Below are 21,180 nucleotides of genomic sequence, written 5' to 3' on the forward strand. Positions count from 1 at the left end.
GGTTATATATATATAAATGATCAGGATGAAGAGACGAGTTGAAATCCGGGTGACTGTCTGTCCGTCCGTCCGTGCAAGCTCTAACTTGAGTAAAAATTGAGATATCTTTATGAAACTTGGTAGACATGTTTCTTGGTGCCGTGAGACGGTTGGTATTGCAGATGGGCGTAATCGGACCACTGCCACGCCCACAAAACGCCATTAATCAAAAACAAATAACTTGCCATAACTAAGCTCCGCAATAAGATACAAGACTGTTATTTGGTACACAGGATCACATTATGGAGGGGCATCTGCAGTTAAAATTTTTTTTTTAAAAGTGGGCGTGGTCCCGCCTCTAATAGGTTTAATGTGCATATCTCCTAAACCGCTAATGCTATAATAACAAAATTCACTAGAAGCAAATGTTTTTAGTACTTCTATTGACGGTGTGAAAATAGTTGAAATCGGGTGGCAACTCCGCCCACTCCCCATATAACGGTACTGTTAAAAACTACTAAAAGCGCGATAAATCAAGCACTAAACACGCCAGAGACATTAAATTTTATCTCTGAGATGGTATAAGATGACTTTATAGGAACCGCGTTCAAAATTAGACAGTGGGCGTGGCACAGCCCACTTTTAGGTGAAAACCCATATCTTGAGATCTGCTCAACCGATTTCAACCAAATTCGGTGCAAAACGTTCTTTTCATGTTTCTATGTCATAGTGCGAAAATGGGCGAAATCGGACTACAATCACGCTTACTTCCCATGTAACACCATTTTCAATTCCATCTGATTCTTTCACTTTCCACTATGCAAATCAGGTAACAATGATTATATCGGGGTAAAACTTTGCGTGAATAATGCAATTAAAGTATGCCACCCTGCGGCCAAAAATTGTCTAAATCGAACCAAAACTGTTCAAACCCCTAAGTACTAAATATGTGGACCCCAGTGCCTATAGTTGACCTTCTACCGAAAATATCAGTCAATCCACAAAGAAATCTCAAACGAGTATACCATTTGACTTTGCGAGAGTATAAAATGTTCGGTTACATCCGAACTTAGCCCTTCCTTACTTGTTTTTTATTATTTCTGTGTTTGTTTGTTCTAATTATGTAGTATGTACATATATGTATGGTATATACTTGTAGTTAAAATTTCAAAAAATTTTCCATTATAAAAACGGCGGTTAGACTGATTTGCTCCTTAAACTACGACTTCATTTGAATTAATTGGTCTAGTTATAGTACATATTCCAGATCTCCCATTACCATCTATTCGGTATTCAATTGACTAAAGTTTTGAGTCTTCGAGTATCGAGAAGACTGTACTACCCGATATAAGAGAAACAGTAAGAGCTTGCTTGTGACGTCGGCGGAGCAATTTAAGTCAATTGAAGAGCAAGGCTATACTTTGTACAAGGTATTCCTTCCATGAAATCTTCAGTGCTTTTGAGATAACAAATTCATTGACTGCTCGAGGCAGTCACCGATTCAAATTTGATTCTCTTTTGACACCCCGTAGGTCGTTGTTCTTTTAGCGGCCGAAAACATTCTCCAAAATATTTTGCACAGCAATCGGCTTCTATAAAATCAATTGAAATTTCGCCAAGACCGACTTAATATATTGTATTTCCTCGATAAAATTGATTTCTATTAAAGTTTTCAATATTTTAAACATACTTCTACGTAGTTGTTGTTAATAATAGTTATTTACACGTGAATTTATAGCCCAATCGACGGGTATAATGCTGATCTGAAGCCTATCAACCTAAAATACCCGCGAAAGAAGCTATCCAAAAGTGAAGCAATGACAAAGAACTGAATATACACAACATACATTCACTTACGAGGGTATGTGTGTGTACACGTGTGTATTACGGTACAAATAAAAAAGTTAAAACGTGATGCGTCAAACAAAGCAGAAATAGTTTTAGGGCGAAGAGACGAACATACATGTGCCCAGTCAAAACCAAGAGTCAAAAGTCTGGAAATGTGCCCATTGGGTGCGGCATTATATACGAGTGTAAGCACTGTGACTAGCGCGTTCTTAGTCGAATCGCTGTTTGCCTTGATTTAGGGGGAGGGCCAACAACGTGGCTCGTGTCAACTGCTAATCCTATTGAAGCTATTAAGAGGTATTGAGATTGTGGAATTAATTTGCCAAATGCGAGACACTTAGTTTAACATAGCTAAATGCTAAACACATACATATGTGTATGTATGGAGAAAAGAATTAAGTCACGTGTAAAATGCGAATTTGCTGGAGGAGAATAGAAGATAGCAGTACATCAATGAACATTCGTGAAGCTTTCGATTATTAACTCGTAGACAGCTTTTAAGTGTTAAAACAACAAAAGTCCAAAGACCTACTCACACAAATAATTAGAAGTATATGTACAGATATAAAATAAATATATTCAGTCGAAACAACGAATTCCATATAAGAAGCCATAGATATTTGGTTCAATTCGGATTGGCCTCTCTCTGTTCATTTGTAGAGATATTAAAATTGGTAAGTGATTGTTCTTAATTCGCTGCGCACCGCAATTGGATTCGCATGTCAATGAACGGGATTGATGTTCCAGCTGCGCTGCAAAGCACGCTCTGATTGATGGATTGTGCCTAGTGAAAGTTGAGAGAAGACTCTTGTGAGATCATCGGCGAAAAGTATGTTTTGGCTTTTTAAAAGACGAAAGCTTTGGAATTTATTGTTTATTATATTTTTATCAAGCTGAAGTCATTGAATTGTTGAATTGGATGAAAAGATATTGAAAATGTCTCTTCATGAAATGGAATCAGGTATTAATTAATCTTCTATTGTAGTTTATTGCTTTTTTCGGAGCGAACACTTAGCTATGCGTAATATTTTCTCTAGTTTATCTGGTCTTCGTTCCTCTTTGCAATTATATAATTACATTTTTGTATAATTTTTTAGTTAGAGATTGAAGAGCAATTTGCAGTATGTACAAAATGTATTTTTTTCTCGCAATTATCTCGTGTCAAAATGGATAGCATACAAAATGAAGTTTGGATCCGCAAGTTATGCAATAGTAACCGCATCCGTTAGTTTGTTATCACTTACTCGACATATTAATAGCATTGGCTATATATGTGTCTCGTAACTTTCCTTTATTTTGTTACAAAAAAAAAATTTCATTTCGAACATAAATTTTCCGGCAGTGCCTAAGTATTCCCTACCCTCTTTTATTCATTTGAAAAAGTTGAATGTGATTTACTTTTACATTAACCAACATTAATTGTCATATTAACAACTTGTAGTAAATTTGTGTTACCCAATTATTGAGTGGGAACAGAAAGATTTTATGGAAATAAACTAGTCAAATGATGTAAAAAGTGAAATACGTGCAAAATATTGGTTGATACTATGACGGCCTGTCGTATCTTCAATGTAGTATTAAATAAGCACTCAAAACTAATATGTACAGTGCGTCTCGTTTCGTTTTCCAAAGTGTAGGTTTTCCAAAGTGTAGGTAGAGTTTATTGGGAGAAATGTTATAATTAAACAAGTAAGGAAGGGCTAAGTTCGGATGTAACCGAACATTTTATACTCTCGCAAAGTCAAATGGTATACTCGTTTGAGATTTCTTTGTGGATTGACTGATATTTTCGGTAGAAGGTCAACTATAGGCACTGGGGTCCACATATTTAGTACTTAGGGGTTTGAACAGTTTTGGTTCGATTTAGACAATTTTTGGCCGCAAGGTGGCATACTTTATTTGCATTATTCACGCAAAGTTTTACCCCGATATAATCATTGTTACCTGATTTGCATAGTGGAAAGTGAAAGAATCAGATGGAATTGAAAATGGTGTTACATGGGAAGTAAGCGTGGTTGTAGTCCGATTTCGCCCATTTTCGCACTATGACATAGAAACATGAAAAGAACGTTATGCACCGAATTTGGTTGAAATCGGTTGAGCAGATCTCAAGATATGGGTTTTCACCTAAAAGTGGGCTGCGCCACGCCCACTGTCTAATTTTGAACGCGGTTCCTATAAAGTCATCTTATACCATCTCAGAGATAAAATTTAATGTCTCTGGCGTGTTTAGTGCTTGATTTATCGCGCTTTTAGTAGTTTTTAACAGTACCGTTATATGGGGAGTGGGCGGAGTTGCCACCCGATTTCAACTATTTTCACACCGTCAATAGAAGTGCTAAAAACATTTGCTTCTAGTGAATTTTGTTATTATAGCATTAGCGGTTTAGGAGATATGCACATTAAACCTATTAGAGGCGGGACCACGCCCACTTTTTAAAAAAAAGTTTTAACTGCAGATGCCCCTCCTTAATGTGATCCTGTGTACCAAATAACAGTCTTGTATCTTATTGCGGAGCTTAGTTATGGCAAGTTATTTGTTTTTGATTAATGGCGTTTTGTGGGCGTGGCAGTGGTCCGATTACGCCCATCTGCAATACCAACCGTCTCACGGTACCAAGAAACATGTCTACCAAGTTTCATAAAGATATCTCAATTTTTACTCAAGTTAGAGCTTGCACGGACGGACGGACGGACAGACAGTCACCCGGATTTCAACTCGTCTCTTCATCCTGATCATTTATATATATATAACCCTATATCTAACTCGATTAGTTTTAGGTGATACAAACAACCGTTAGGTGAACCAAACTATTATACTCTGTAGCAACAGGTTGCGAGAGTATAAAAAAATGCAGTATTTTGTTATATATAGCTGATGTTTATTCAATACTTGCTCGAATCTCTCGCGTTGTCCATCATTGGCTGACATCTTTGATGGCAACTTGCAACTAAATTTTCCGCATATTCCACAGAAAGCGACCTAGAGGTATGTTGGAATAGCCGAATAAAATCTTTTGTTGACTTAAATTTTTTTTTTGATATTATGGCTTACATTAAAGTGTAAACATTCTGTATTGCAATGGCGTCTTGTGACTGTGATGCCCAATCTAATGTACCAATATGGTTTTCTTGTTTCAATTGAGTACAGTGTCTGCTCATATGTTTTAGTTCATTGTCTTCTTTCAGTAACCAAGCATTGTTATTTTCGCATTAAAGCATTTCAAATGACGTAAGTAAACCCTTTTAATACACATTTATTTTTCTAATGGCGTTCAGGTTTTCCGTGAAGCACCTCAAAACTCCAAATCTATAAGCAGAGAATCATCCTAAACATGCACCTTTTGGAGGTGCTTAACACTCTTTTGAATAAATGCTCCTCCTTTTCTTAGCCAAACACGTCTCAAGGGGTTGAAAAACACAAAAGCTCACTCATTTATAAATATTAACATATAATACATTGCTCCAATCACGGTTGATGTTTTCCTGTGCCCAATGCAACCTTTTTATAAATTTCAAACATGTTGCTACATAGTATAATAGTTTTGTTCAACTAACGGTTGTTTGTATCATATAAAATCAACCGAGATATGTATAGGGTTATATACATGTACATATATATATAAATGATCAGATCATAAATTCCATATGATTCTTCTACTAGTGCCTTTGTGATCTCAGTACCTATGGTTGACTCTTTAACAAAAATATCGGTTTATCTGTGAGATATATTAATGAAATTCTAAGATAATATTTTGCTGTTATTAATGTACCCTCGTGTCAAAAATGCATAAAATCGGATAATTATTTTCTCACTCCTCATTTTCTCACCAAATATAAAAATTTTCGAACTTCCGGCTGACTTTATACCGTAATTATCGATCAATCTGCGCGGTTTCTTAATGAAATTCATAGAGTAGGCTTTTCTGATAATAATTATATCGTAATGCCAGAAATGTATTTAATCAGGTCAATACTACTTCTAGCACCCATATACCCAATATAAGGATTTCATATTTCTATTTGACTTTATACCGTATACATCGGTCAATACAATATATTATAATGGATGTATTATAGTTCATCGCAAAAAATGGGTATAATTAGGCAACGAATTACCACAGCTCCTATGTTACATACTACCATACACACATATGTATAATGATTTTCGTTAGTTTAGCAGATATTATGCCGTATATGTCGGTCACAGTGAGTGTTATCTAAATAAAATTGGGTGGAAACATGTTTCCGAATATACTTGAGTATGTTAATGTCATCAGTTAACGTAATCAGTTCAGACTTTCTCCTAGTCGAAATACACCCGATATAATGATTTTCGATTTTCTAGCTGACTTTCAGGCGTTTATGTTGATCAATATACATACATATGCGATTTTTCGATGTTTTCATAAACATAATGTGGTTTAGGCTGAATGGAATCAGTTTAGACTGTAACCTTTTTTTCTGAAATTCTTGCAGATGCATGCAGTATTAAGCTACTTCATTGCTTCTTTTAAATCGAGTTCAATCATCTAATATTATGGTGAAGGATATCCTCAGTATGTTCAAGCTTTGTACGATAAATATTTTTGTTCTTCTTTCGTCGAACATATCTACATATGTATATTACGTTTGATTGTCAATTCAACCCAACAGTGGCAATGCAACCTCTCTCCATCCCTTGCGCTGTCCTTAGACTGTCTCTCGTCACATGTGTGCCGTGCGATGTGGGATACTTTTGTGTATAGTTGGCTTCATGTTGACATGTGACTACAAATTACACGTGAAGTAGTTGGCTGGATGCACAACGTGTGTTAGGTGTTTGATCGGCTTCCTCCTCTTATCATAAGGGTCGTCTTAACGCTAACTTATGAATAAAAAATTCTAATTCTTTTGAAAGGAACAAGTGAAGATAGCAAATCCCTTTTTTAGAAAATTGGTATTTGTCTCGGACGGATTAAACTCGCGAAGCACCGAGTGGTTGCCACACACTCCACATCTTCTGCAAATCTTTCGAAAAATAAATATACTAACATTAAGATGAAGGATATATGTATATGTAAACAATTTTATGTAAGATTATAATAAAATGTTACCTTTGTACCAAGACTTGAGGAACCTCTTTTTAAGTAGATATGAAAAAATGAGTGAAATTTCACACAGCAATGAGGTGAAAATGTGCATTTAGCGATAATAAGTTGTTTTTAACTACTAAGATAAATAACTGGAATATACCGAAATATAAAATCACATAATGATCTCAGAGGCATCTCATAACATCATTGCAAATAGTCAATCATTCAGATAGTATTTTGCTGCTTTCAGAACTGAAAAGGTAGATCTACCAAAGCGATTTCAAAAAAGTCGCTCCACCCTAAAGTACACTTTATATGTTGAAACATATGTTTGTATATGCAAGATATAAATATAGCTGCATAAGCATTTGTGTCTGAGTAAGCAAATACAGAAGAGTATGTACTTTTGTTTTGAAACCACGACGAGGCTTTTAAAGTAGGGCTTCGACACTTTGTCAAACGAGGAGCTACCGCCTAATCACAGCTGTTTTATTCATTCAGTTGACATTCAAGTGGTAATCAAAGCAGACGATATCGCTAGAGTCAAAAGCTGTGAAGAGAGTGAATCTTTTCGTGTCGGCTATCGTGCGGTGTCTTCAAACTGCTTATACTCAGTGTCTCACGTTTCTTTGTTAAATTACTATTTTGTGTTTGCCGAAAGCACGCTTTTCGAACAGCTGTTCGATCGGCGATTCAGTTGTCACTTTCGGCTAATTTATGCTAATTGAGTCTTTTGTTAGCCGCAATTTATTCGCATCGAAGCAACAATAACTTTTCGGTGACATGCGATAATAATTCGTATTTCGTGTCTTAACGCGCCTGTGAGCATGTGCAACATATCTTATCGCGTACGCAGATAAGTGACAGTCATTTGACATATGAGTAAATACATACATATATACATACATACATTTATATATGTGTCTTCGTGCATACATTTAAACATCGGCGATTATAAAGCATTGACGACTGCAGTTGTTCAAAATGAGTCAAATTAAAGTGGTAAACAGTGCTTATCAGTAGATATGTATGTGTGCCTTACTCTACGAGTATACATACATATATACATGTGTAGAAACCTATATTGTACATGCATATATTTTACGATTAAAAACACTGAAGCGTTTCAAAATTGAGCTGTTTTCTGTATGACGGGGCGTATTTTCCCTTTCCTTCATACATATAAAAATTAAACATAACAAAAGTGAATTAGTGAAGTGAAGCAAAATAATAAATAAAATAAATAAGAAAATTTAGACGAAAGACATTACTTAACAATTAGTTGCGCGCAAACGACTGATATAACAGCTGTCGTGTAATTTGACTGACCTCGTCGGCCTCCGTATTTGCACGTCGCGCTCAACGAAACGCTCGCCGTTAGCAACTCAGTTGCGTTTTGAATCCGGGCGCTTAACAAACTGTCGAAGTGAAGAATTGAGAGCTGGAAACTTTGCTTTACTCACCTAAATAATAATAAAAGTCCTTCTGTCCATTAAACTCAGTTTGCAAAAATGCGTCTTCCCTCGTGCATTGAAAGTGCGAAACCGCAAATCCTTAATAAGATTCCTAAAATTAAATTGTGCGATGAATTCGCCATACAACCGATTCTGATTCGGAAACAACCAAAATTTTTAACGCGTGAACGTCACATGGCCATTCGCCGTAAGAAATCAAAGGCACTACTTTATGCTAAACAAATTGAAAATAAGAACAACATAAATCATCAACAAAAGGAAAACAAAGCGAATGAAAATAATATGATAAGAAGGTAAGTGGTGTGCAATTGTGCTCTCTCATTGTATTGCAGCTAACAACTACACTGTACGGTGGCGTTCAAAGTAATAGCATCATTAAGTGTAGAAGTGTGTGTTAAAACAATGAAATTAAAAAATAAATGTTAGCCTTGGAACATATTTAAAAATCTTATTTAAGATTAAGCTTGAAAGATCTTACATTTCCTTTAACTCTAATTTCGGTAAAAAATTAGTTTGGTTATAAGATAGGAAGAGTTATCTCTAAGATTATGTTTTACTTTCAAATCAAAAAACCAAAAGCTTGTCCATAATTAACAAACATTTAAACCACTTTTTAACATTAAGAATGATTTGTGCTAGAAGAACATTTTAAATACAGACCAAACAACAGGTGAGCTATCATCTGCCATATTTGCCAAAAAAGTTGAGCGAATAAGTTAATCAGAGGTGTTGTAGAATCTGATAGTTGTCGAAATCAGAATTGAAACCGATAAAAAAAAATGTAGTATATGTCATGATTCAGATATTATTGGTTTGACGTTCGAAACAGAAATTGTATCGGTTTTGTTATCAGAAACAAAGCAAGAGGATACTCACTGACAGATTTGAAATGTTAGTTAAGAAAATAATTAATATTATTGTTATGATTTAATTTATCGTTATTTCTAAAGGGACCTCATAAGAATAAAACACAAAATGTCATAATTATTATATCCAGATATATAAGGAGGATTTACAAACGTAATAAACGTAATTTAATTTTAATCTGCCTTTTAATATTTTGGTTGTTTTTTTCTTCCAATAAAAGAAAAGCTAAAATAGCGGAACTTATAGATTTTATTTGATATTTCAAATTTATTAAACGCTTCCAAATTTATTTATTTGTAAATTTTGTCACAATAGTAAAGAGCTGATTCGAATATTGGCTTTGCATATGTTCGAAAGACGAAAATCCAATCAGATTCTGTGACACTATTGAAAATCAGAATTGGTTTGCAATTCTGAAAACTACGCAAATCTGTCTTGGATTCCACAACACCCCTAATAAGAAGTTTTTGAAATAAATATGTAATACAGTTTCCCTGAAATCACCTTAGTTATTTTTCCTATTTTAAAAAACCTAACAGTAAATTTATTTACTGTTTATAATTGTTTACAATGAAGTAGCAATGTTTAATAATATTGTGCTACTCGGTAGCTTTAAAAACTTGCTAAAAATGTCATGCTCATATTGCATCTTTTCAAAATCATGATTTTTTCACACAACTGTATATTTCAGTTGTTGCTACCGGCTTGTTTTCGACTCATTGTTGTTAAACAACCTATGCACTCAATTTTAGCCATTCATATGTGATTTTAAACGGCGAATCGTTTTTTTTTTACTGAATTTTCCACATACTCCATTCTCTGCGTTTTTATGTAAGCCTCGTTTTTGTGTAAGATGTCGAATTCGATATGAGTATGTGTGTTGGATTGAATATAAATGGCATGCAAAAATGGACACAGGGCCAAGTCGGAATTGTTGTTTGTGTTGTGTGTTTATTGCTTTAATCATTTCATTACGCATTAGGTGTATCCGAACGCAATGTTAAGAGGCGGTCCGTTGTGTAGGCTTGTTATAAATTAAAGCTTGACAGTTTGAATTATAGTATAAAATAATATAAAATATAAAAGTAATGAAATATAATATTTTTAATTTAATTTTTGTTTTAATAAATTAAGTTTTTTTACCATATTGTAAACTCTGAATATTTTCCAAATAAATTGTTAAAGTCTGGGGAATTTAAGAACACTCTTAATATAATATATGCATCGCAAACATATAAAATTGATTTTTAAGAGCGTTTCATAATTTAGTTTAATTTTTTCGACATGCTTTTAATTGAGTTTCGTTAGTTAGATTCTTTGACTCACCAGCCCTACCAAATGCATATATATATTTGGATTCATATATAATATTTCCACACGTATTTTCGTTACTACAGAAGTCTTGAAATTTCAATTATGAACAATGAGATGCTTCGATTCGCAACTCGGAAAGTTTAGAAAACACATGAAATAAATTTCTATTATAATTTTACTTTGTGGCCAGATATCCAATCTTTATTTAACCTCTTCGCAAAATCATAAAATCGTATTATGAAAATAATAACATTACTTTCTGTCGTAGTGTTTAGAATAACCTTTACAATGACATCTCAATTTCATACACAGTAATAAAGGCCAAAATGGTCCACAAACAAGAGGGGTGCTTACATGACTAGCTTACTAATTTTAACAATCCCGTTCGAATTTATACCGGAATGCTTGATTTTGAGTTTCATTAAGTGCTAAAGATTTGCTTACATAAATATATGTTCGATCGAGATAGACATAGGGTTATGTATATATACATGATCTGGATGACAAGACGAGTTGAATTCCGAGTGACTGTCCGTCCGTCCAAGACAGCTGTAACTTAAGTAAAAATTGAGATATCGCAATGGAAATTAATGCACGTAGCATTATTTTGACATTCTTATGTCATGCCGTGTGAAAATGGGCGATATCGAACAACAGACGTGGTTTCCCCTATTACACAATTTTAAATTCCATCTGATTCCTTCACTTTCTAGTATACAAATTAAGCACCAATGAATGTATCGGGATACAACTGTGCACGAATACTGACTTTAATAGAAACATTTTCGACTTCCGGCTAACTTTATACCGCAAACATCAGCCCATTATCATCAGCGAGTTATCTTAATGAAACTCAGAGATCATCTTTTTCCGTAGTAATGGCAATAATGGATAAAAGCGGTTCAATACTATCCCTATCTCTCATATACCAAAGATAAGACTTTAAAACTTCTGATTAACTTTATTCCAATTAAATCGGTCCATATGTAAGATATCTTAACAAAATTAACTTAACGAATAATATTGGCCATACTACAGTTTAATGCCGAAAATATATTGATGGTCTACGAATTACCGAAACCCTCATATAACACATATGGTATAATGATTTTCGTTATTCTAACAAACCCAATGCTCCATATGTCGGTGAGTTTATGAGTTATATATTTTATAAAATTAATTAGTTGAAGGAATTTCCCCGTATGTGATCCTTGCAAGTTGCATGAGTATGAAATATTCGGTTACACCCGAACTAAGCCCTTCCTTAATTGTTTTAGTATAGTTTAGATTTTTTTTTTAGTTTTTAGTTTAGAGTCTTTTCATACTTTTGTAAGCGATAAGCAATAATTTCTCAAAAAGTAGCTGATGTTTGCACTTTTTAAGAAAATATATGTTTTGGTTTCATATTTTATTGAACATATTATTCTTTAGTGGCCCTAATACATTGAAAATTGTTTCCATGTGACAAAAAAAGATAAACTTTTGTTAACAAGTGTACTCATAATGTACGTATATTCGTCGGTTATACACCTAGATTTCTTTGTCGTCAGGTGTCTATTCTCTTCATGAACTTTGAACACTTGAGCACACGTTAAACTGCTATGCTTCAATCCATAAACACAGACAGCAGACGACACCTTTAAATAGCTCCAAAGTGATGCATAAAAGTAAGTGTTAAAATAGTGTGACATTATTTGTATAATAAAAAGCAAGCAGCTTAAAAGCAGAAATTAAACAAAATTGATAACAAAATCAAACACACTCACATACACATCAAAGCCATGCCCATTGCGGCCAAACAATTATTGTTGACTTGTTCATCTCCTTTGATTCGCTTCTCTTTCCATTGTTGACTTGGTGCTTGCTTCGCTATTGTTGTCACTAGCATTCATTGGCATTAGTATTTTCGCTTTTGTTGATACTCCACGAACACAACAACGAAAACTATGAAAAATTCATTCAAGATTCTAAGGTGAAATCGAAATACAAAATTTTTAATTCTCAAAAACTAGTTCTATACAATAAATTCTCTCATGAAAATAGAAGTATTCGTTTTTTGGAATTATATATTATATAAAAATAATAAATAAAATGAAGATAAAGCTATAAAATCTAAAAAATTTCTTGCAGCCTTTCTTTTATGTACATATGGTTAATATATTGTATGCATATAAAATATATGTATATATATTACCAATGTTGTCCGGCGTTCACTTTTTGGGTTGTGAATGACAAAGAAAATATGTATTAATAAATAAATTGTAGATATACAATACAATGCATGTATTTGGATGTATAAATACGCTTATCAAAATTTTAATAAGATCAAAATCTGTTGAATTCTGTAAACTGCAAATTTTAATTGGATAACATTTGAACACGCTGGCATAATTTTGGGGCACATTAGTGCCGCTTCGCTGACTGAGTGTTTTGTTTCGACGTGTCTATCATTTAACATAGCTGTAATCTCAGCTATTTTAGGGTGGCTATTAAAATTTATGAGCCACGTCGATAAAGAGAATTTTTAACTGACGCAAGTGCACTTTTAATAAGATTTTAATTCACCATTTCAAGTGTGCTATCTCAGAGATTTTCACAGAGTAATGACATAGTAATGGATTAGCAAATCGCCTTGTGTGTATATAGCGAACATTAGCTTTTCGAGCTAAAGTAGCAACAAGTTTATTCTACTAAAATGAATATGAAATAAAAATTAAGTTAGAGCTTTGCTCTTTCCGAAACATATGGCGTGAAAATACCCATATTTATTTTTTTGAACGAAATACCCTTTATTAGAGACTAGGCACATTACTCATTTTCCTTAAGGTTGCAATGAGAACTACCTGATACTGTTTCATAAAATTCTGAGCTTGGCTATAATATGTTTGCACCCAGATGTTTTTCCTCTGACTACATACAGGTTGTTGAGAACCTAGGAAATTAATTGGTGTCGGAAAAATGGAAGATTGCAAAATCGTTGTGTCGGTCTCATTGGCACGATACGAAAGAACTTCTCCGTCTGCCTGTTTATTCTTACAGATGTCAGAATATGTGGAAGAGCTTTAGTTCATTCAGCAAATTCATTGTATTCATTCTCATAGCGCCTTCTCTGTAGCATATATATCTGATGTTGTAAGAAATGGTCTGGCAAGTAAGCCATCAAGACGGAAAGACGGAAATCATTATATGGGGTATATTGGAAGCAGAGAAAGGGACGGGCTTAATATGAAGTACTTGAGAATATATTTTAAGACAATTTTTTAAATATATAACTTACACGCTGTACGACATAAACGTGTTAGAAAAAAGAAAATCATTATATGTAGTATATGGGAGTTGACGATAGTATTGACGAGATTTTATCTATTTTTACCAATACAACATACTATTAACATGCCACGTACTAATAAACCAAGTTTCATGACGATATCTCAAATTTTACTCAAGTTACAGCTTGTACGAGCGGACGGACAGACAGACATCCGGATTTCAACTCGTCTTGTCATCCTGATTATTTATATGTAATATGTATTGCCCGATATCTATCTCGATTAGTTTTACGTGTTAGAAACAACAGTTATGTGAACAAAAATATTATACTATCTAGCAACATGTTGCAAGAGGACAAATATTTCAAAGTAGTATATGTGGGCGGACGTAATTCGACGACTAATTTCGCATATCCGGAATTAAATTATAATTAAATATCCGGTAGTGCTACAAACAACCGTTAGGTGAACGAAACTATTATAAAGTTGCGACATGTTGCGAGGGTATAACAAACAACTTCAAAGGTCATTGCAGTTGAATTGAATATCCTTTTAAATGGATTCGAAACAGTATCAACAACTACATGCACCAGCAATATCTATACCTACATACATATACACATACAAATATATGTTTTCGTAGCTAGAAGTGAAGAATGAAAATTTAGCTGGCAACCTGTTGTGGCTGCATTTATGTGTGTAGATTAATTTGCAATTTATTAAAATAGCACAGCATAAAAAGTGTAAAAGTGGGGAATACTTAGTCGAAGACAGTGAAAAGTAGACTGGCCTAGCAGCACTGAATATGCATGTATGTATGTGCATAAAAACAACAACCTAGTCAATAGGTTTGGCAACATTAGCGGCCCCTCCGGCGGGCATCGCCGCGGGCAGCCAAGTGTGGCGTATATTATGGCCGAAGCAACTTCATTGCAAATTGGTACCAAGCTAAACGGGGTTATTGATGAAGAGATGTGCTTACATACCTACATACCCATGTTCAAGCATACAGGCGTAGCAGTAAAAAGTTGGTAGACGCGTCACTGACTGCGTGCCGGCTTGCTCTGTGATGAAGCAATGAAATGAAAATGAGCCTCGTAAAACTGTCACAAGTTGGCGAAGACGTGATAAGATTGGAAATTTGTTTACATGCAAGTTGTAATTTAACTGCGACAATTTGAACTCCTCGATGCGTGTACCATAGATACAAGTGTATGTGAGAAAAGCAGATGTACAGCAATGATTGCAAATTCGTAAATGGCAAGTGTGTGACTCCATCAATTATGACATTTTATGCTTTTGCTTGCTTTAATACTAAAAGATGGGAAAATGAAAGAAACCTATAACTGTTTATATCCCCATATATGTATCTACACCATATAAATCCATATACCCTGCAGAAATGAGCCGTAAGCTCAACTAGTAAGCAAACTCTCTATGTCCAAGCAAAGAACTGGAATTTTATTACTGTCGCAACATGTTGCTACAGAGTACCTATAATAGTTTTGTTCATCTAACGCTTGTTTGTATCACCTAAAACTAATTAAGCTAGATATAGAGTTATATACCTATATTTATATATACCATTAATGATCAGGATGACGCCACGAGTTGAAATCTGCGTGACTGTCCGTCCATTCGTCTGTACAAGCTATGACAGGAGTAGAAACTGAGATATCTTGATGAAACTTTGTTTGTACATATATTCCGTTGCACCATACCATAACTTCCCATAACTAAACTCCCTATCAAGAAATAAAATTTTTATTTCGTACAACAGATGGCATTAGGGAGGGGCATCTGTGAGTATAAAAATGTTTAAAGGTGTGCCTCCCAAACCACTTAAGCTAAATCAACGAGAATTGCTCAGGACAAATCTATTCGGGCTAAGAAAGGGCTTTATCGATGCCGGTATCAAAATTGAGCATTGGACGTGGACACTGCCCAGCTTAAGGTAAAAACCTATGTGTCAGGATCTGCCAGACCAATTTCAACCTAATATTATCCTGAAATTCATATATTATGGTTCGAAAATTGGCAAAATGGAGCCTATTTCTCATAATTTTATAGTACACATGGTTCTTTAACTTTACAGTAAACAAATCAAGCACCAATTAATATAGGGGGATAAAACTTTGCACAAATAGTGCCTTCTGGGGCTACCGAAGATGGGGACGTGTTTTTTTTACAGAAAATATCGGTCTGTGCATGAGATATTTTATTGAAGAGAAGAGAGAATCTTTTTCTCATAATACTATAGGCTTGTGACAAAAACGAATAAAATCGGGTCAATAGTTCTTTTAGCCCATATAACTAATATAAAGATTTCCCAACTTCTGGTTGACTTTATAACTTATACTTGTATACCAGCCAAAAGTATGTTATCTTAAATAACTTCAAATATCATTTCGATTTAATAACAGTGTGCCCTTATGGCTAAATAACAATATGTCTAATATAATTCAAACTCCACGTTGCCTGTATACCGTATATATGGGGCAAATTGTAATATATCTTACTAAAATTAAATAAAAGTATAATATAGGATATAGTACTATAGTTTAATGCAGAAATTGGTCAATGAATTACATATGATATATATTTTGAATTTCGTTACTTTAGCAGACTTTATGCCGCATATCCATGTCTCAAAAAGATACCAAACATGATTGTAATCCTTTCACGCTTTCATCGGTTAGTGAATGTGGAATTCCGCAATTTTTTAATACTAAGTGTTCGGTTACCCCCGAACTTAGCCCTCCATTCCATTTTGCCAATAACTGAAAATATCTCTCCGGCTTTGATCTTTGGAAATGGCGAGAGTATGAAATTTATGTAAGCCCTTCCTTGTTTAATGTTGATGTCTTAGAAGATCAGAATTTTCAGATTTCATAGACTTACCAGCCTCATACTAGTTCAAAAAATATATATATGTACATATCTTAGATTTATGAGACATACCCGCATATGTACGTAATTTTAAAGAATATGTGATATTTTTCCGTCTAGTTGGCTTTCACACGGAAATTTCAAGTTATCAACTGGAAATTTCTTGATTAGTTTGATGTTTTACAACAAGGTGTATATTATGTGGATTATTAAAAGGGTTGAATGTTTAAATTGATCATCATACCTATTTTAATTATCCTGTGGGTATCTTGTGCCGAATTTTAGTAAGTAATTTTAAAAAAATAGCGGTTGGTGGAAAGAAGATGTAAAACAAGAATAATTTATCGTACTGTAGTCGTAAATTGCCTTAGGTGACTTGTGGTCGAAATTCCAATTAACGCATTAAGAGAAAAAATACTTCGAATTCAAAGTTGTGAATAGTTTTTATAGAGAACATCTGTGGGATTTAAATGCTGCTTTGTGTGGCTTATTGTTTTCGATTCTAATGTTAATGACATATATATTTATATTGCTTTTGAAAAAGCTTTTTCACGGACACTTTTTTTGTGTAAGGAGCTCTCCGTCCAACTTAGCTTTATGCTACTGGACCACAGTAAAGTTTTTCAGGCAGAAGTGGCTGTTATTAAGATAGCAGTAGATGTGCTGTAGCAGTTCTTAGAGGCCATTGTTCAATAAGCATTATGCGGTAAGGACATAAATTGTCAAAGTTGTATGGAAGAAGGTAAGTTATAGACATTAAAAAGGACAGACGTTCCGAAAACAATGCGTATGAATCCATTAACTAATGCCTCTGAACTTAAAGCTTGTAGCGTTTTATTGTGGAATAAGTAAGAACCTCACTAATACAAGCATTGATGTTTTAAAACATTGCCGGGAATTATATTTGAATATATTTGGAATGTTAATGATTGATATTGAAGCTATAAAGTGTTTGGAATCGTTCTTTGCTGGTGAAAGTATATTTACATTTTGGGTGCAATCATGTTACATCTCTTTACCAGCTTTCATGTAGTTATTATTGCTAATACTATTTCAAAGTTTCAAAGTAAATTTTCTGAAAATCCCCCCAAAGCGCCGAATTTCTCTCGATTTCGGCCTTTGTTGTATTTTTGGCTCACTTCTCTAACGATTTCACACTATTTTCTTGTTCTTTCCTTGCGCCTGCCGATGAATTGATTTATTTGTTTCTGCGAAAGATTTGCTGCCTTCTTTTATTTATTCTCAACTGTTTAATTTCATTAACAATTTACATACAAAATATGTATTTTGGCAACGACAAAGTGTTATTTAAACTTATATGTATACATCTATTTATATCCATGCAAAATTCGTAAGTAAACGAAACTTAATAATAAATAATGTTTCCACTCACACAAGCTCAATTTAATTGAAAGACAACATTAAACATCTGTGAACTTCTTATGCATGCAAGGAGTCGCCAAATTCTATGACTGTATGCCAAAGATGCACAAGACTAAAGAAATGTAAATATTTTCTTAATTTGATTATTTTCATTAACCTCATTTCGGAAACTGTTAAAAAATACGTAAAAATATGGTAAAGAAATCATTTTAAGACCTGCACTCGAAAGTCTCAAACATTACTTTCAATGTTAGGAAGAACAAAAAAAACACATAAAAAACAAGTAAGGACGTGCTATGTTCGGGTGGAAAAGATATTTTATACTCTCGCAAGTTGCACAGATCTAAGCCTGGAAAATACTTCCAGGTGTTGGCACAAATGTATATTACACAAGTAGGAAAAGGGCTAAGTCCGAGTGTAAAATATCACACATACTGACCGACGTAAGCGGGTTTAGGTCGGGTGAAAAATCCCTATAACTTTTGACATCACTGAAGTATACCCGAAAACATATTTTCACGTAATTTAATAAATAAAACTCTCATTTTTAAGTTATGATATATGGGGCGCTATGGCTTAAGGATACAAGCATAATGTTTTACATCAAATTTCGTTTATACTAGTCGAGTAGTTCCAAAGATATAGGACCTCAAGGTGGACGATGCCACGCACATTTACAATTTTCACACCGATATCTTAGAAAACCTATCTTTACTGAAATATTTAATTCTTCTGACGTGTTTGCTTAGTGAGTTATCGCACCTTTAGTAGTTTTCAACATAACCGTTATATGGGTGTTCACTGGGTTATCACTTCATTTCACCTATTTTCACACTGAATAAGGAAGTGTTAAGGGACTTGTCCACAGCAAGTTGGGTGATATAGCCAGCTTAAGTTGTTTGTGACACATGTACGATAAACTTACAAGGGGCTCACGCCTATTTTTTTAAAACTTAAAGGCCTCTCCATATAGATGTATATCTTAATTTGTGGCTTGGTTATAGCACTTTAAAGGTTTTCGTTTATTGGTATTCAACTAGTTTAGTCATCCTGATCATTTATATACATATATATATATATAACTCTATATCTATTCCGTTTTAGGTGTTACAAACAACCGTTAACATAGGTGAACAAAACGATTATAGTCTTTGTTACTAAATGGTGCGAGAGTATAAAAAGAAAATTAAAGAAGATAGAAAAGTGCTTGTACCTCGTCACAATCTTGCACAGTGGACGAAATTCGGTTTTTTTAATCGGCTGTGGTTAATCTAAACCTTTTTGTAAAATAAAGTTGGAGAGAGCGCCTTTCCAAATTATTTGTATAATTAAAACATTTAAAACTATTTTGTTTCTCATGTCATCAATAAAGAACATTCATATAAATTACAATATGATTTATATATCAATTAATCGATCCGCTCACACGTTGTTATAGCTATTGTATACATTAAGTACTACAATATTATGTTTTTTTTATTATTTTAGAATAAAGACAAAAACGATAATGCCAGTATAAGAGTTCATGGGGTTCTACTTGAGGTTTAATTTTGAAAACGATTGATACAAATATTTGCCAACGGAAAAGATAATGAATTTTCCATTTTACTCAAAAGTAATTATACTTATTATAATTATTTTTCTTTTTGTATTTTGAACGCATGCTTACCTTTAAAAATAAAGTTATTTGTTTATGAATTGTTTTGACTTTTAACATTATTGAGACATGAACTATCGTATTTTTTAAGTTGGATCAAACTGAACATAGCGTGCTAAATTTTACTAAAGTTAGAAGTTTAGGAGTTTACCTCAGACATAACGTGACATTTAATTTTTTTAAATAAGTGCATAAATTAATAAATAGACAATTTTTAATTAATTCAAACGACGCATGCAACAAATATTCAACGCTTCTGTGTAATCATTTTAGTTTTTAACTCGTGCCACTGTGCGGCCGCTTCGCACGGTAAGCATTTAATATGATGCCTTTAACATGTTTATTTAACTATCTGCTGCTCAAATGTGCGTAAATAAATAAACATTTCATGTATACGAGTAGATATAGATATATATTTGTATATACATATATACATGTGTATGTAGGTTGATACAAAGCTTCCAGATGGAGGCACGAAATATGCTTTGAATATTTTCCAGAAAACCATTTGTAGAAATGAAATAAAAATGAATAGTGAAAATCCTGAGACATGGCAAAAGTATGGCAAAATAAATAGCTATTTTAAGTCTTTCAAACATATATAAGCGCATAGGTGTGTGTATTAGGGTGTTTCTTATTTCCCAAGTTCAGTTCTTTTTGCTGGACGTTGGTAAGTTTCAGTTTTGGCCCTAAAAAAAGGATTAGCGTAAGCAAGCACTTTATTTTCAATTTGAACCGTATCTAAATCATTTTTCCCCCATATATATAACATTGGGATTTTTGATCTAACAAAAAATCAATTGGGGAAATAACTGACACTCTAATGTGTATAAACAAAAGTCTTTCACGCACACACTTCACAGGTGTAACCTAACTTATTTTGCGAAATTGCAATTGTGAAACAAATCGTAAATGTACATATCTAGTTATAAATGCATGCACGAGTACATTTGCGTTTTATGCCCAACCAACATAGCTATAAAATAATGTGCATTAAAAATATTTTGAAATTTAAGTATATCTAATTTTGTTTTAATCTCTATATAATATTATATTTTCATCATTATATTTTATTCTGTCGTGATTAGAATCATCGGTCATTAAAGCAAATAACTTAGAAGAACCATTTACGTTCTCTGATTAAAGCGTAAATTTATTTGAAAGCTATGTGTAAAAATAAAAACAAACACTACAGAAAGGAGCAGAGAAAAAGAGACTCATCTCTCACTGGAAATAAGAGCGCAATTGCTAAACGTCAAAATCTCCTGAACAGAGGCAACTGTCAAAGTTGAGTTTGTTGCTGCTGTTTAAGATCACTAACAAAAACTGGAAAACAATGAAAACGAAAGAAAACGCGAAATTGAAATGTATGTGATGAAATATTTTGTGATGCCATGCATCGTAATATTAATTTTTAACTGCAA

The 21,180-nt window shown here is 33.6% G+C and overlaps 1 protein-coding gene across 2 annotated transcripts in view; it reads left to right on the forward strand.

Moving 5' to 3' along the window:
* Lmpt (four and a half LIM domains protein limpet) overlaps nucleotides 1-21,180 on the forward strand; it is a 213,349-nt gene that overhangs the window by 99,244 nt on the left and 92,925 nt on the right. Inside the window, exon 1 of one of the 2 annotated variants that reach the window (XM_014232866.3) lies at nucleotides 8,180-8,670. The exons of the other annotated variant lie outside the window; for it this stretch is intronic. Coding sequence (XP_014088341.1) covers nucleotides 8,414-8,670 — 257 coding nt within the window. The 5' untranslated portion in view covers nucleotides 8,180-8,413. Of the gene's footprint in view, nucleotides 1-8,179; nucleotides 8,671-21,180 lie in introns of those variants that run through there. 2 annotated transcript variants of the gene reach the window in all.

The sequence above is a fragment of the Bactrocera oleae genome, chromosome 6 (assembly GCF_042242935.1).
Source record: "Bactrocera oleae isolate idBacOlea1 chromosome 6, idBacOlea1, whole genome shotgun sequence".
Lineage (NCBI taxonomy): Eukaryota > Metazoa > Arthropoda > Insecta > Diptera > Tephritidae > Bactrocera > Bactrocera oleae.